The sequence below is a fragment of the Engraulis encrasicolus genome, chromosome 19 (genome assembly GCF_034702125.1).
Source record: "Engraulis encrasicolus isolate BLACKSEA-1 chromosome 19, IST_EnEncr_1.0, whole genome shotgun sequence".
Classification (NCBI taxonomy): Eukaryota; Metazoa; Chordata; class Actinopteri; order Clupeiformes; family Engraulidae; genus Engraulis; species Engraulis encrasicolus.
Window position 1 is genome coordinate 35,068,548 of NC_085875.1, and position 18,355 is coordinate 35,086,902.

At 44.2% G+C, this 18,355-nt stretch overlaps 1 protein-coding gene across 2 annotated transcripts; it reads right to left on the reverse strand.

The window, feature by feature from the left end:
* Nucleotides 1-17: 17 nt before the first annotated feature.
* On the reverse strand, nt 18-17,444 carry LOC134470146 (sex comb on midleg-like protein 4). 2 transcript variants are annotated; one of them, XR_010039162.1, is made up of 9 exons: nt 17,361-17,444; nt 16,415-16,743; nt 13,398-13,527; nt 10,738-10,938; nt 8,830-9,009; nt 5,005-5,277; nt 3,203-3,333; nt 2,960-3,073; nt 1,780-1,872 (listed from the first exon to the last, which is right to left on the reverse strand). XR_010039162.1 is itself a non-coding variant. In XM_063224169.1 (8 exons), the coding sequence occupies exons 2-8, from the start codon at nt 16,682-16,684 to the stop codon at nt 1,747-1,749; spliced, it is 1,311 nt and encodes a 436-aa protein (XP_063080239.1). In that variant the 5' UTR covers nt 16,685-16,743; nt 17,361-17,444; the 3' UTR covers nt 18-1,746. The 2 variants fall into 2 exon arrangements, 1 of the variants encoding a protein (XP_063080239.1); XM_063224169.1 differs by lacking the exon at nt 2,960-3,073 and having other exon boundaries at nt 18-1,872.
* Nucleotides 17,445-18,355: the final 911 nt, after the last annotated feature.

Sequence of the window (18,355 nt, forward strand, 5' to 3'; positions counted from 1 at the left end):
ATCTTTTAATTAACAGAGACAATTAACCAAACCTTTCAGCTTCTTGTGGTGGAGCATTTGTAGTGGTGAGTTAAATTGAATTAAAACACTTCAAAGACAGTTCTGGGTGGAATGGAAAGAGTCATTTGTGGATCGATACAATATTTCGCTGATCAAATTTGTTGTTTAATTGTGACATGCATAGTAATGTATTTAAATACTGTGTCTCTAGAGCCTCATATACAAAGCATCAATCACAATTCTTCTTCATAACCATTTCCTCCTTGTCAGATGACTTGCTTTATGCACGTGTTGTTCCTCTGGAAAGTGGTAGTGACGAATTGCACACAAGTGAATAAGAAGAAGAGCAGAGAAATAGGAAAGAACCTGAGATGAACGCCTAGTATCAACTTCAGGTCCACTGAGATGGTTGTACTGTATGCTGGTTGTGTGTTTAGTACCAGTATAACAAAGAAAAAAACACACACATCCTTCTCGAAAAAGTTTTGGGTGCAGGACTAGCAAAGTCACATGAAAAAGGAAAATGAAGTCTGCACACCAATCTCCCAGGACTTAATTTTCATTTTTCATTGTGTTTAGTACTCCCAGAAGGTCTAAAAAAACAGATAAAAACAACCCAATGTGTGATTTCCAGCTATCATTGAAGTTGTTCAGTCGTCCCAGTAATGCAATGCAGTTTTGCACTCACTTTAATACAGCAGACAAAACACAGGATACTGCCTTACGGTCACACATTCTCTTTGCACACATAATAGTTGAGATTAAGGAATGTCCACAGAATTTATAATGCTTTTTTTGTAAGACCAGCCGCCTCCACCCAAAAATAAATTATTAGGGTGACTCTTTAGAGCATTGCCACCATGTGAAAAAAATCACACCACACACTAAGCTTCTGCCTACGACCACCATATGCTGACTCTAGAAGTGCTACTTACTCACGATGGCCTTCTTGTACTGATATATCCATCTGGCCTATGTGCTCATTACAGGTCTGCCATTCATATCTTAAAGGGGTATGCCACTATTTTGGGGCTTAATACAGATAAAATCGTTGGCTGGGGTTTATAAAGGTGGTAAAGTGTCTTATTTTTCATGTAAGCCGTTGTCTTGCTTTAAGACAAGTTAAAAGAGGGAATATGTCGCTAAGCTAGTGAAAGTCAATGGATCCGTGTAGCATTGTAGCAAGCACGATTTTAACTGTATTAAGCCCCAAAATAGTGGCATACCCCTTTAAGCATTACATTATCAGGTTGTTATCCCAGTAGAACATTCTCTGTGGGCCACAATTTCTATAAAGGTCCATTGTGTCAGTGAGGTTAGTACTTTACATCCCAAATATGCTGCCCATTCATAAATTATATCTTTTTCATGAGAATGTACTAAGGAAATATAAACGAATATTTACTGGTCTTACTGCTCAGTATGATGTAGTATGAATAGGCCTAGTATGAATACTTTTGTAGTATAAATACATATGCATGGAAAATCCTGTATGTAAATGGGCAGCATTAAGTCTGGAAATAAACATCCAACCACAAAAAAACCCACAGGACCTTTTAAGTAACTATAATGTGATAAAGTGGCAGGGTGTTGGGTGGTGGTGTGGGGGGCCGAGGACAGACTGGTCTGGTGTGGTCGGATCTGGTGTGGTGTGGTGGAGAGGGCCTGGCTGGGACAGGGGTAGGATGAAGAGGGGCATCCTCCTCCTCCTTCTCCCCTGCAATCAGTCAGGTCAGGTCAGCTGGATCAGAAGCGACTCTGCTTGAGTTTGTCGATGTGGTAGCACAGCTTGAGCGCAGGCCCCAGCTTCAGGCCCAGATATTTCATGATCATGTCGCTCTTCAGCAGCAGCAAGGCATTGCCATCAATCTCCTGTAAAAAAAATAAAAACGCAAGATGAAGACAAACAAACATTTCCAGAACTGGTTAGCGGCTATAAGCAGTGATGCGCCAACTGTAATTAGCATTAAACAGTAATTACCCATCAGGCCTTTCTAGAGCTGCCAGTGTCAATGCCGAAAGCGCTACATAATTAAATGACGAGGTCATCATTTATGAAGATGGTTACTCAGACTCATATTAGTGACAGTCTATTTTAAACTCATATTAGTGTCAGTATTAGAGTCAGTTTTTGCTCTGTTGATTATGCGACAAACTACCTAATTACTGTTTCCTAACAGTGCAATAGCAGTGTTTTAAAAGCAAAGAGTGACATTTTGTTAGATTTTAGAGCTGCAAAACAGACATTTGCGCCCCCTGCAGTTTCAAATGTGCCATGAGACCAACTGAGAACAAACGTGAGAAGGAGAGCAGATTAGATGATCAAACTGTATCATAGACATCCAATGCGAACTGGAGTCTGAAATCTCCCTCTAATCAATAATGCACCTGCCAAATCGACGCAGGTTTGAATCTGGCTTGTATTATTTCCCAACCCTACCGCCTTTCCCTCTTCCACTCAATTCCTGTCTCTCTTAACTGTACCATCTAAAATAAAGGCACAAAAAGGCCATAACAATAAATAGGCGCAAAAAGTCTATATAAATAAATAAATAGGTGGGGCTAGGCAGTACAGTTGGTGTTTATACCAACTTTTTTTTACCTGCCATACCTTGTGCTTCTATTGCCTTTTATTGCATGCCTTGTGCTTCTATTGCTTTTATGCTTTTGTTTTTTTGTTTTGTTTCATGTTGGTTTTGCATTATTTTATCTTACTTTACTGTACAGCACATTGAATTGCTTTTGCATATGAAATACGCTATAAAAAATAAAATTGCCTTGCAATTTACATCAGCTAATACATGATCAGCCACAGTTATTGTGCAGTTCCTCTAATGATTGTCATCTTGCTAATCAAGGGAATCAAAGTGTCTTCAATTCATTATGCTCGTCTCTACTCATTAGAAAGCCATAATGCTTCTGTGTGAAGTCAAGCAGACTGTGTCATATGTGGCCCTACCGTGGTGCAAATGGCTATGCGGCCGACCCGGGTTTGATTCCCGGCCCCGGGTCCTTTGCCGAGCCTTCCCCATCTCTCTCTCCCCACTCACTTCCTGTCATTACCTTCACTATCCTGTCAAAATAAAGGCAAAAAGCCCCCCCCCAAAAAGAAAAAAAGACTGTTATATGTGACTGTGCGCTCTGCTGTGCTGTGCTGTATGTGGTACAATTGATTATGTGAAAGAGCGTTTCTGGTGCGTACATGCTTCCTGAACACGTCTATGTGTGGCCCCAGAGCTTGAGCGTCAGCGTCCTTGATGAACCAGATGACGTCGTCTACACTCCAGGTGGCGGGGTCCTTGCAGAGGGGGCGCTTTGGAGACTCCTGGGAGTCTGGAAGAGAAAGTTCTTGTTAGTTAGACTACAGTCTGAACAGCCCTGCCGTTGCCAACCGGTAGGGCACTCGTCTGCCATGCGGCTGACCTGAGTTCGATTCCCGACCTGGGTCCTTTGCCGACCCCTCCCCGTCTCTCTCCCCATTTGCTTCCTGTCCACCTCTCACACTGTCCTGTCAAATAAAGTCGAAAAAGACCAAAAACAAATCTTAAAAAAAAAAAGACTATAGTCTGACCAGGCAAACCGCCTACAACATTTCATATTTCCATGAAAGAGGAAACCAATCAATGTTGACCATTTCCAATATGGCTCAATGGGGTGTGTTTAAGTCAAGACAATTGGCACGTTCGTGATAAAGCAATGCTGCTTTTGCCAGGCAGTGTGCATGCGCACTTTGCCAGTTTGATGCATTGTGGTTAAAAAAATCTCTATCAAAAGCAGCACTGCATCAAACAAAAGCATCATGATCGTGCCCAATGACACACCAGCTCTGTTAACAGGTGAGTGAAGGAGTGGGTGGTGTAATCGATTCAAGGTTAAACCAGTAGCATACTGAGGCATTTTATGAACATGAGCTTGCTAGACACACCCTTTGCATCTCCTGTAGAGAAATGTTGTCGCTGGTTTGCCTGGCCAGACTGATACTTCCAGTCACGTAAGCCAGGCTTATTTCTGCCATCCCTTTGTCTAAGACAGTGGTTCCCAACATTTTATGCCACGTATCCCAAATTTCTGTTGACCTATTAAAAAAAATGCCACCAAAAAACACGACTGAGCTAACTCACAAGCTCACAAACTAATAGATATACAGGGGTTGGACAAAATAACTGAGACACCTGTCATTTTAGTGTGGGATGTTTCATGGCTCAAGTGGACCAGCCTGTTGGCCAATCTTCATTAATTGTACATTGCACCAGTAAAGTGAAGTGTGAAGGTTCAATTAGCAGGGTAAGGGCACAGTTTTGCTCAACATTTTGCAATGCACACAACATTATGGGTTACATATCAGAGTTCAAAAAGGAGAAATTCTTGGTGCGCTTGTAACTGTTGCATCTTAGACTGAGACAGCCTTTGAATGTCTTTGTTGTCTTGATGTATCAAGAGCCACTGTATCCAAGGTAATGTCTGCATACCACCAAGAAGGATGAACCACATCCAACAGGATTAAGTGTGAATGCAAAAGGAAGCTGCTGGTGCATTGAACACCTTATAATAGTGCACACTGACAATGGTTCATCTCTCCCTGAAAGAAAAAACATCTTGGCAGGAGTTGGCTGTCACTGTCAGACACCTGCCCCTCCTTGCCCTCCTCCTCCTCCTGTCACTCTTCCTCCTCTTCCTCTTCCTTACCCTACCTGTCATGCTGCCCTCCTCCACCTCCTCCGCCTCCTCTTCTCTTCACCTTCACCCTGTTGTCCTCCTCCCCCTCCTCCTCCTATTTCACCTCCTCCGTTCCCCCCTCCTCCACTCCCTCCTCCACTTCCTCCTCCTCCTCCTCTCCTGCTGTCCTCCTCCTCCTCCTCCTCTCCTCACCTGCTGTCCTCCTCCTCTCCTCACCTGCTGTCCTCCTTCTTCTCCTCCTCCTCCTCTCCTCACCTGCTGTCCTCCTCCTCCTCCTCTCCTCACCTGCCCTGCTGTCCTCCTCCTCCTCCTCCTCCTCCTTCTCACCTGCCCTGTTGCTGTCTATGAAGTTGCTGGGGCTGCTGCTGTGTCCGCAGTGGGTGCCGAGCGGGGAGGTGTGGTGTGGCTGGTGGGAGCGGAAGCCTCCTCCTCCTCCTCCTCCTCCTCCTCCACCTCCTCCTCCTCCTCCTCCCCCGTAGACGGGCTTGGGGGGATAGGGCGAGTTCATACAGCTGAAGGCGGAGTCACTGGGGTCTACCGAGTAGCGCTGCTGCAGCTCTGACGCCTCAGAGAGGTAATCATCCGGCATGGGCGCCTCACCTGCCAATGAATACGTCAAACATCTGAGCCTGCTTCTGGCCTTTGCTTCTTCAGTATGCCGAAAAGAAAGAGATGAGTCGCACACAGAGGCTGAGATGCAAGTTTCTGGGAACACTGATGATGGGCTGGACTGAAACGTTTGTCCCTTGTCTGTCGGTTTTATTTATTTTATTCGGCTTTGTTTAATAGTCTTAACTTTGCATTCAGCTTGTGTGCGACTCCTTTCTTCCTTTTCAGCATACTACTTTTGGAATTACGCAACATGCAAAATGCTCAGAAATTGGCGTGGACGCCACCACCACCATTGCTTCTTCTGTATGTTACATGTAACATGCGCTTCAGTGTGCTTCAGTCATGTTAGTAAAGTAAATATTAAATTGAAATGAAAAGGTGATATTGTGTCTTTTCTTTTCTTTAGCCTCACTTGCACATCAATGATAGTTGCAAAATGTAGGCTCCATGTTGTACTGTATATACCTCTCAAAAAAGTGTGGAAAAAAACCTCTTGAAATGGTTATACTGTACCGTAGCTATGGCCTATGGAGAGTTTTTTGTCTTGGATCTGAGCAAAGAATCGTATACGAGAGAAAGATATGTCAAACTCCGTCCATCCAATACAAAGGAGTGTGCTCAAAAAGCACACCCAAGGGGGCGTTGTGCCCTCCTTCTTTTTCAATTTTTGTGGTGTTTGCACAAGAAGTGCGCTACCGCCATCTACAGCGCTAAGGGAACTCAATTCATTCTCAACCTCAAAACTCCGAAGGTCTCCTAACTGAAGGTCTCCTAAAGGGGCGTTCACCTGACATCACATGGATATCGTAAAAGAATGAGCCTGAAGTATCTTTCTCTCCTATTCAATTATTTGATCTGAGGGTTGCAAGTTGAAATCCAACACAGTGGCAGTAAGAGGAATGTGTGTGGTGCTGTGCACACTCATCCATGCCTGAGCTGAGGTGCCCTTGAGTGAGGCATCTAACCCCCTCAGCTCTAGGCACTCTTGCTGATGCGAAAGCAAGGGGGTTGGGTGTTGGGGGTTGCAGACTGAGACATCCATACCATAAATCTGGGGATTGGGATTTGAGTCCTTCCCAAGGCAATTTCCTGATCCTTCCTTCCCCCATCATTTCTCTCCTAAACCGTTTCATGTGCGTCTATAGTTATTAATATTACACGTTATCCCATCTGATCTTCTTAAAATGTTGTAGCGTTATTGGAAGTCATGATATACAGCTCCTATTAGATTTTGATGTGGGTATTAAATTATATTGGAGGATGGTATGTACTCCACTCCATAAGGATCTCAGACAGGGACATTTTACAAATAGTGAGCCATTCGCTTGGCTAGGCATGTACAGTAAGTCGCATGGATATACAGACTAAGTTGGTATTATTGTTGAATTTAAGAAAGGAGGTATGATTATGTGGTGGGTAAGCCCAAAAACATACTAAGCAACATTGGAAAACAAGGTACATCTGTAAAAAAAATTAAAGGATAACTTCTGCCAATTTCAATATGCTGTTCTATTGCTCATGCTACCCTTGACTTGTCAGTACCCAGTGATGATGCATTTTTCTATATTTTTGTCTTTGAAGTGTGGTGCCATTTCAAGGTTGTAAACAACCGCTTTAGTGACTTATTACACACTGGGAGGTTGGCTGCGGGTGCCAAGAGTTTGTGCTGCACAAGGGCTCCTGCAGGCTAGGTGAATACCCCTGTGGCAGTCCTGCTGTACACATCACAGCCTCCAGGGAGCTACTGGGGTAGTTCCTATGGTGGAAGCATCTGTCCAAGTCTAACAGCACAGATTCCCATGCAATGCAATGCAATACAATACAATCATGTTGTTTTTAGAAGTGGGTGAGCAGCGCACATCCAAAGTTTTGGAGGTGGTATACGATAGAAGAGTTTGTTTGAAAAACGGTGTATATCCATTTTGTAGAATGTTGGGAAATTGACATTTTTGTATTGGGCTTTCCATTGTATTGCATTGCAAAATGCATTTTATATAGGTTGACAAAGTATGTTCTCAAAATATTTGAATGGCCAGAAATCACATATATAGTGGGTGATAGGACCTCTGAACAGTCAAAAATGGTGCGTACACCGCTTTGAAAATAAACTCTTCAATAGTAGACAGTCATTGGAAAGAGGTAGGTCGGCACACTGCCAATTGTGATCCAAAAATAAACTTTATTTAATAAACGGACAATTGGCAGAGAACAGAGCCACCTCTCTCCATGGCAAGCATGCCCATATTTATGCACTTTCTCACAGCATGCTTGATGCTACCCCTTCAATCCATGAGTATAGGATTAGCAGAATGTACATATACCCTCTATGAACAGTGTATATGTCTCCTGCCGGTACATGTTTATTGTATTGTGAATGAGACGGCTATGTATCCATTTTGTCATGGAAACATGGCACCTCCGCCAATGACATTCAACTGTGCTCACCACCCACCACTAGGCAATAGTCAAACCATGATTGAACCATAGTAAATAAAAACCGTGCTGAACGATGCTCCAAAAACCATCAAAACCATGATTTACCATGGTCGACGATTTTCTGAAGGGAACTTACACCCAGTATGCTACACAGTGTCGAGTGCAGACAGGTTCATTCTTGTGGTGTGTACTGTATGCAGTCTGTATTAACAGTCTGTATGTTCCATCTATTGCTTTGTGAATGCGGCTCCCTGTGTCACAGCCCTGTGAATGCAACTATATAACCATTTTGTCATGGCAAGACACCAGCTCTTCTGAAATTGAAATTGAGGCATGTTAACCATCCATCAGTCAGAGGCATGGTGTCTGTCTTGAGTAAGACACCCCATTGTGCTGGGTGGTCACTGAGGAGCGTCTTGGATGTAACATGTACTGTACTGTATATATTATTACAGTCAATACCCAGCATGTTCGACTATGTCTAGAGCCAAAAGCTTCATTTGTGTGCTGTGTGTATGGAGTCTGTGTTGACTATTACATATCTTTTCTACATGGCTGTACTGTCTCGAATATATATATTTGTCTGTTAGATACTGTATGTAGTTTGTATGTGTACCGCATCTGTTAAATACCGTATGCACTCTGTATGGCTGTATTGTTTGGTTACTGTATCCATGATGCATCTTCCATCTACAGCATGTAGAGCAGGGGTGGGGATCCCTTTTCATTTGAGGGGCCACTTCAGGTAGGCTGCCCACCACTGATGTACAGTATTGTTTTGGGAATGCAAGTTATATACTGTATTAGAGGGGAAGATACCCCACACTCTTGACCATTATGCTGAATTTTATTTACAAAAACAATGGTTCTGGCCGAAACGTTGTTTTTGTAAATAAAATTCAGCATGATGGACAAGAGTATGCGGTCTAAAGTGAACTAGTACCCGCAACCTGCACCTCGAAAGCTCTGGTGTGCGTTGGTTTCCATTCTCCAAAAATGCAAGTATATAACCACTTTCATGGTTACATTTGTCATGGAAAGGTGGTCATGGCAAGATGGCACTTGGAGAAATTGAAATTGAAAGTGTGTTAGTTAGCCACCCACCAGACAGCGGCATGGTGTCGGTCTGGTAGGAGGCCCCGTTGTGCTGGGTGACTGGCGGCTGGTCGCTGAAGAGGTTCTCACAGTGCAGGCTGCGGCACAGCTTCTTGAGGAAGCGCAGCACGTAGCCCACGCTGTTCACCACCGGCAGACTCAGCAGGTGCTGCTTCCCATCGAACGTGGCTGCAGACCAACACACACACACACACACAATGAACAACACACTATACAACAGACACAACACAACAGAGAGACACCTCTGTTTCAGGCAGAAATAGCTCTTTTCATGTCTATTAAAACTGGAACCCACACTACTGTAGGTGCTGCTTCCCATTGAACGTGGCTGCAGACCAACACACACAATGAACACACACAACGCAACGCAACAGAGAGACAAACTAACACACACAATGAACAACACACAATACAACAGACAACGCAACGCAACACAAGAGAGAGACACCTCTGTTTTAGGCAGACATTTTAGCTTTTAGCTGCTTCCCATCGAACGTGGCTGCAGACCAATACACACAATGAGGAGACACAACGCAACTCAACAGAACACAACAGAGAGACACCTCTGTTTCAGGGAGATATTTGAGCTCTTTTCATTTCTTCCCATAGTGCAAAATCTATTAAAAACTGGAACCCACACCAGGTGCAAATGTGGCTGCCCAGTGCCCACCAATATACAACACAGCAGACACAGAGACCTAAGTTTCAGGTAGACATAGCTCTTACTGACAGGTTAGGTTTAGGGCTTTTCTGGGTCGGACGGCTACCAAGGGCTACCCGAGGGCTAGTGATGGCTGCCAAGGGCTACTTGTTTGTTCGAAATCCTCTACCAATGTCTTGACATTCTTCTCAAATCACACTATTTAGTTTAGTTTATTAGGATCCCCATTAGCTGATTCTCAAATCACACTATGATTAAATGATTATTTGCTGATAGGTAATTTATTTATTTTATGTATTTATTTGCACATGGGGAATGCTTCTTGAGAAGCAACATCTCATTTTCAGTAGAGTCCCCTTGAAACTGGACAATACAGACAGTACAAGACAAAACATTACATCGTACAAGACAACACACATTCACACAGTCATTTTAACAGCAGCCTCTTCTTTCCCCCACCTCTACAACCCCCAAGGCAGTATGTTTTTGGAGTTATTTTTATGTTAGTGGGACAGGCAGTAAGTACAAGGCATACAGTCAGAGTCATAGGTACATAGAATGAATAAACATAAATACAAAACAAAACAGGAAAACAGACACAAACAAGAATTCCTGAGAAACTCTGAGGAAATATACAACCCTAAGCTTCATGTTACCACAGACATAGCTGAAGCATTACTTCTTCGTAAAAAGTTAAATAATGATAACATATTAGTTAAAGCACTTACAAGTGTTGCTTAAATTCAAGTACATTGACAGAAATGTCCTACATTGCCCCAGAGAGTTATAAAGAAACATTCTTTATAGGTGATAAAGAAATACTCTCATATTTACATGAAGAAAAACATTAACTGTGACTAAAATCCTGTGTTCATCACTATTTATTAACATCCTTGGTAGGCACCTCAGGAGCTCTTGGAGGGCTACCTGGCGCCCGCGGGCACCACGTTGGTGACGCCTGGTTTAGGGATTGTTTTGGTTAGGGCACAGTTCACTAGTTGAAAATGCATTGGAGTCAATGGAAGGTCCTAACAATGTAGCAAAAACAAGACTGTGTGTGTGTGTGTGTGTGTGTGTGTGTGTGTGTGTGTGTGTGTGTGTGTGTGTGTGTGTGTGTCTGTGTCTGTGTGTCTGTGTGTCTGTGTGTCTGTGTGCATGTGTATCTGTGTATATGTGTGTGTGTGTGTGTGTGTGTGTGTGTGTGTATCTGCATACAGTATAGATACTGTACACACCTGAGATCTTCTCCCCTCCGTAGCCCTGTGTGAGCAGGGTGAAGACGGCCTTCTGCTGGAAAGCGCAGTCGATGCAGCCCTGCACGGCCTGCTGGAGGACTACGGAGGGCCGGTCGGGACCGAAGTGATCCGGTAACTGCTGCACCTTCTTACGGTCCAGGTTGGGCCCCACGTGAGCCTGCTTGTTTATGTAGATGCACACTGTGCAGGAGAAGCAAAAGGGAATTCAACATTAATAATATTGGAGCAACCGAGGCCCTGCCGTGTCTCAAACGGTAGGGCACTGCACTGTCACGCTGGGGGCCTGGGTTCGATTCCGGCCCGATGTCATTTCCCGATCCTCCCCCATATCTCTCTAACATTCACTGCCTGTCATCTCGGAAAAGGTATGAATCCCCCCGAAAAATATTTTCATATATATATATATATATATATTGGGGCAACCGTGGCCTGATGGTTAAGGAGATGGGCTTGAGATCAGAGGGTTGGAGGGAAGGTTTGAATACCACCCTTCCATTCCCCACCTCACTCTATGGCTGAGATGCCCTTGAGCAAGGCACCTAACCGCACACTGCTTCAGGGACTGTAACCACTACCCTTCAAATAACTGTAAGTCGCTTTGGATAAAAGCGTCAGATAAGTGTAATAACGCAATTATGCTTTTTGTATGGCTCAAGATATACATTTTCCTGTCTACGTATATATTCATCTGGGATGTATAACTTTTTAACTGAACACATAGAACACCACAGTGCAGAATAAATAATGCATACCTCACCAACATATCAACATAAAATAATATGACTGACCAAAGCATATCTGTCTATCTACGAAACTATCTAGAGACTAGAGATAAAATGCAATAAAATGTTCAAATGAATTGCTGCAATGCTAAGAACCTTAAAACCCTCACTATACCATTGTGAGTTGTAACATGTCACATACATTTTATTTCACATTTGATACAAATTGTCCTCTTGGGCAGGGGCCACTTCAGATCATTGTTGTGCTTTTTTGTTACAGTGTTCAAGTGTTGCTGTGCAAACAGCTACGTACATGTTTCAACCACCAGTATGAATATGATGACTAGTCTGGGCTTAAGTAAAGTAAGTACATTTTAATTATAAAACAGTTCAAAAGCAGTGACAACAGACCAAAGTGCTGCACAGTGTATGACTCAAAATATTGACAATGAAAAACAATGAGGCATTCTAACTAGGGATGTATCGAATCCAAGATTCGGTTTCGGATTCTGCCTTGTTGACAGGTTTCCGTGTCATGATCTAAGTAAGATTCGTTTCAGATTCAACCAAATCTGGCCCTACCGGGGCGCTAATGGTAGGCCACTCATCTACTACACGGCCGACCCAGGTTCGATTCCCCGCCCGGATCCTTTGCCGGCCCTTCCCTGTGTCTCTCTCCCAACTCTCTTGCTGTCTCTGCTTCACTGTCCTGTCTGATAAACACCAATAAAAGGCTTGAAAAGGCAGAACCCTCAAAATCAGGACTCGGCACATCCCTAATTTTAACATCATAATCCAGTTGTGTTTCTCAACAGGGGCGCTACAGCCCCCAGGGGGCGTTGGGGAGCCATGGGGGGGCGGGGGGAGAGGGGGAGTGAGAACCACTGTAATACAACATTGTAGCAGGATAAGGGTAGCAAGCATTCTAATAGAGAAAGACGACTGGGCAGGCAAAACACTGACAACAGTGACCCCCACATAGTATAGCTAAACATTTAGTTCATACAGTACCAAGCTGTACAACACTGTCTAGGTATCACGTCATAGCAGTAGGGTAGAGAGACACAATGGACCGGGGAGGCAGAGTAAATATGGAGGGAGAAGAATAAAGAGGCCTGTGCGTGTTTGACTGTTCAATTCTCACTTCAACAACCCCCTTCAGAGACCACTTTCTCTACTCTTTGTGTGAAATGATTGAATGACTACACCACAGTATTTCCCCTCATGTGACATACTGCATGACGTTGAACAAACAGTATATTTTCTGCTTTATTTTCCACATTGTGATTTGACATCTGACAAAGACTGTCATCCAAATACAACATACTGTATGAGTTTTTAAACATGCTAACAAAATGCTAGCAAAGTCTTGTACAGAATGGATCATGGTTAATATTAAAAGATGATGATGCATGCTTTGTTTTCAATGGATTAAAAAAACATTAAAATGCAAAACACTCATCACGTACTCATCATTGTTGATAATTGTTCTGCTAATGGTACTGATGTGCAATGCCTAAATGTCAGTCGCATGAATGTTTCAATAGAACCTACTGCAAAAAAACGCTTCTATGAAGAAATAATGACATGCCCGGTTGGTAGGCTACTGTGAAGCTCATTAACATTTGCCCAGCACAGCCCAGCTGGTTGAGTGTCCTCGGGTGTGACAGGACTGGCTGGCTCTGTCTCTGGGCTCCACTATATAACTGCTACAGTACATGTCAGCTCATTTGCAATGCTGGCCAGCCTGCACAGCCTGCACACTCCCTTGGTACCACCGTGAACACCTGGGCAGCCTGCTTAATCTGTCACCTACTGTGCAGAGCCAGAGCCAGAGTGCCACTGTGTCTTGGTGTGCATGGAGGTGTAAAGAGGGGGAAGAGAGGAGGAGGAGTAGAGTGGAGGAGCACATGGTACCTGTGAGCTCCTGGTCGGTGGAGGAGTGGGGGACGGTGGCGGCGTCCTGGGGGATGGAGCTCATGTCGGGCTCAGGGGTGCTGCTGGGAGGAGAGATGGCCAGAGGGGTCATCAACATCCTGGGCTTTAGCTGTGGAGAGAGAGAAAGAGAGAGAGAGAGAGAGAGAGAGAGAGAGAGAGAGAGAGAGAGAGAGAGAGAGAGAGAGAGAGAGAGAGAGAAGCAAAAAAGAGATAGAGGGAGATAGAGAGAGAGGAGCAAAAGAGAGATAGAGAGAGAAGAGCAAAAGAGCAAAAGAGAGAGAGGGAGAGGGGGGGAGCAAAAGAGAGATAGAGAAAAGAGCAAAAGAGAGACCGAGAGTCGGAGAAATAGAAGAGCAAAAGTGAGATAGAGAGCGAGAGAGAAGAGCAAAAGAGAGAGAGAGAAAGAGAGAGAGAGACAGAGCGAGAGAGAGAAAGAGAAGAGAGAGAGAGAGAGAGAGAGAGAGAGAGAGAGAGAGCGAGAGAGAGAGAGCGAGAGAGAGAGAGAGAGAGAGAGAGAGAAGAGTAAAAGAGAGGTAGAGAGAGGAAAGGGAAGCAAGAAGGCAGAGGGGCATCAGGATTATCAACATGTATGCTCATGTGGATATATGGTACATTGTGGGCATTCACATTCATGCGAGACGGAGATTGGCTAATATGTAATGTAATAACAGAAACAAAAACAGAACAAATACACTTTTGAACTATATCCAAAGCACTCTCCTTTGATTGAAGGTAATTGAAGTATTTCAAGTATATCATGGCGTTTTACCATGTTAACCCCAATGTAAAATAAAGGGTTTTTAAATACTTCTACTACCTTGACTAAAAGGAGAGTGCTTTAGTTCCAAAGTCTGTCAAGCCCTAAAAGGAATAACCAGATGCACCCCTTCAACCTGGAGATAAGACTATAGAAGGCTCGCTATTCATTCATTGTGCAATTGAAGAACAAATACACTGTTGCCAATACTCTAATGCTACACTGTTGTGTTTTGTTGGGTTTCCCCCAGTTGTGAAGCAGCTCAGAACGGCTTTTGGGGCTTTTCCTTTTCAATACCATGATGATGTGAGAGCGACTTCTGATTTTCGTTTCTGTAAGACATCGAGATATGGATTAAAAACTCATCACATAGTATCATATCGCACACTGTTCTTTCAGTGTTTTATTTTTCGAAGTTGGTTTTGACTTTACTTTCTGACTGCACTCAACACCTGACGATTGGAAGTCATTTAGGTCTAATTAATGGCTGGCATCAAAAGCATGAGAAAGCAGATGTTTGCAGAGTGTGTAATGAGTCTAAGTCATCAAAAATAACACCTATGCAACATATAATTGCGTTAGGCATACAGAAAATATTAGTTTGTTTTTATCAAACTACAGGATTGCTGGCCCTGCCGTGGCCTAACGGTAGGGCACTGGGTTACAACACTGGAGACCCCAGTTTGATTCTGGCCTGGGTCATTTGCCAATCCTTATCCGTCTCTCTCTCCCCACTCATTTCCTGCCTCTCCTCCACTGCCCTGTCAGAAATAAAGGCTAAAAAGCCTAAAAAAACTACAGGATTGCTTCCCAACACAACAGTAGCTGTTATTCTCCTGTGCACAGCTTCATGGTGTGTGTGCGCCCACTGATGTACTATAATAGTAAGTGTGCCCTTTGTCTTCTATGCCCAGAGGCGTGCACAGGTATTTTGGGGGGCAGGTGCTGGAAATGATAGCAATGATAGCATGCCTTTTCACTACTGTGATCAACAGAACTGATTTATAAAATACAGTTATTTATGAAGATTTAACGTTTATGTTTCAATACATAAGTTCAGAGTAAAATAAAATGAATACAGAGTAAATTACTATTTCACACTGGATCTTTCATTGTGATTTAGAAAATGTGGGTTTTATACTTTGATATTCCATATCATTCATGGAATCCAAAGTAATGCCAGGCAGTAATTCCACATCATAATTCAGACAAAGCACACACTACATACTGTATGTCTCCAATTCAAAAAAGATTATAAATGAACCCCATAGCAGTTTCAGATGCAACCACACAAGGACCTTCAGGGAAACAGTGCAGGACATGAAACTAAACACCAGTGATGCTTTGAGTGAAATGAAAATAGTCGTGCTAGATAGATCCTAGACGCCACTGTATTTCTGACAGTGTCAAGTCTTTTGTGTGTGTGTGTGCGTGCGTGCGTGCGTGCGTGCGTGCGTGCGTGCGTGAGTGTGTGTGTGTGTGTGTGTGTGTGTGTGTGTGTGTGTGTGTGTGTGTGTGTGTGTGTGTGTGTGTGTGCGTGCGTGCGTGTGTGCGTGTGTGTGTGTGTGTGTAAAGCCTGAAAATGAAATGAAATACAAGATACACTCAGAGTAGTAATACCTTCATTCTACATTTAATTGTAACCTGAGAGAGAGAGATATTCACCCAAAGCCCCACCACATGGTCATGATACAGCATAGGCTACTAGATAAGAGGAAATGAGGAAATGATGCAAATGGCTTGACGGTAAATGATGGCATTCATCTGTTTGATGGTGACACTGTATATAATGAAAATTCCAGCCGCAAGCACAAACTGGCTGATTGCCAGCTCCTGTTTTACGAGCTTTGTCAAACGACACACTCAAAGAGACTAGCAATGTCCCACACCGCCTGCCAAGCTACAGTCAGCTTGCATTTTCATTGTTATTTTTTCCTCAAATGGTGATTTGAAAAAGAGATACAAAAGAGATTCACACACAAAATAGTCACCCTCAACAACTAAGCAAATAATTTACAGTAAAACCCTGTGTGTACCCATCTTCAATCTCAGCAGCAGCATTCAGAAATATGATCATGGATCTGTCATTTTCAAGAACACAGCAATATCTTTCGAAAAAAGGACACAGATCAGTAAAGGGAAAAAGAAACACAGACATCTTTTCTGCTTCAAGGCAACGGAAATCCACACAATTTCATCTCATCCCCTGTGAGAAGAGGAAGAGGGGGACTGGACTGACCTTGAATCCGGGTTTCCTTCCCCTCTTCTTGGGCACTTTGAGGGGCGGCAGCACCTCCGGGTAGCGGCTGGGGAAGTCCATCTTAGCCAGGTTGCGGTGCAGCGGGGGCCGGCCCCTCTTGCGGCCCGGGATCTTGCCAGTCGGAGCCGGCAGGAAGGAGGCTGAGGAGGGGGAGGAGGAGGTTGCCGGGGGCGACTGCATCTCGCCGATGATGCCGATGCCGCTGCTGCCGCTGTCTGCTGTCTGTGCTGAGCCTGCAGGACCGCTCATCAGCGCCGGGGACTCTTCACAACACAACACACACGCTCACTCACTCACTCACCACACACCTGCTGGTAGTAACACACACACACACACACACACACACACACACACACACACACAATGCATCTATAAAACCACATGCTTGTCTCAACACATAATGCTTACCGTCACACACACACACACATAACAGATTCACAAGGTTTCAGAGCTTTCTAAGTTCTAACCTGCTCCTGCACATATATACAGTATATATCTGTATCCAAAATGCACACGAGGACTCACTTGCTGTACTATAGCATAGCTGCCATCTAAAACACATCAGGACACATAGACACAAACCTTGAGAGCAACGCTGACTCCCCTCTCTCTTCACGACACACATATACAGTACAGTACCGTACAAAATATCCCACAAACACAAAGAGACACCAAATAAGGGTGCTACTGTACGCAAAGCATCAAAATGAGCATAGACATAACATCCCCCCCCCCACCATACACATACAAACACACACACCTCCCAAAAAACAATTTGGATTTACATTGCATCCCCTTGACTGCATACAGTAAACCCCCATTGATGACGAGCACCCGGTTAAAGCCCCACTCCACGCCACTCTACTACCCCATGCATGCAGCCCCGAGGGAGATACCCCCCGGTAGGGCAGGGCCGGTTAGTTACCTGATCCTTATTCCCTGGCTCTCTGGATTTCCTCTCTTCTTCTTCCTCTCCCGGACTGGCTAAGCTGTTTTTCCCCTGTGGAGATTGATATAGCAGCACAAAGACAGATTCTTTCAGAGGACTGCCATAAGAGACATTTTTCTTCCACCCTCCCTCCCTCCCTCTCTCTCTCTCTCACTCACTCTCCCTCGCTCTCTCTCTATTTCTCTCTCACACTCTCATTCTCATTCTACTGCCCGCTCTCTCTACCACACACACACACTCTCTATCCTCTCTCTTACTCCTTATCTCTCTTTCTCTCTCTTCCTCTCTCTCTCTCTGCCGTTCCCTATCCATTTGGCCACTTTTCTCCTCCTGCTCCTCCTCCTCCTCCACCGTCTCCAGTCTTCTTTCTCTCTCCCTCTCTCTCTCTCTCTCTCCCCTCCCTCTCTCCGGTTGTCTCTGCGTGTCTGAGCTCCCTGTGCTCGCGGGGGCTCAGTGCTGTTGCTTACAGGAGCTCAGGCTGCAGACGCCTCATTAGACTAATGCATTCAGCAGTAGCAGTAGCAGTAGCAGTAGCAGTAGCGGTAGCAGAGGGAGGGGGTTGGTTGAGAGTGGGGGGTGGTGGTGGTGGTGGTGTGTGTGTGTTGTGGGGGGTTGCATCACTGTGGTGACACACACATGAAATACCATCACAGCTTTGAGTCAGTAGACTATAGCTATAGCAGGCTGCTGCTGCTGCATAGCCTAGAACTACACACTCTGGTAAAAAAGACATGCACACATACAGCACAGCAGTGGCAGGCCAACAGAAGAACATCCATCTATTTTGAGGATCCATTTATTATGAAGCCTGAAATAGTGTTGTGAGAGAGTAACTGTGTTAATGGCTGTAATCCAGACATCTATTTCTTCATGATGAAGAGAGGGATTGTTTTTTGTTTCTTTTTGCATATATCCTTCATATTTTTTTAACTGCTTTAGAATACATTATTTGCTTCCAAAAATAACCCCAG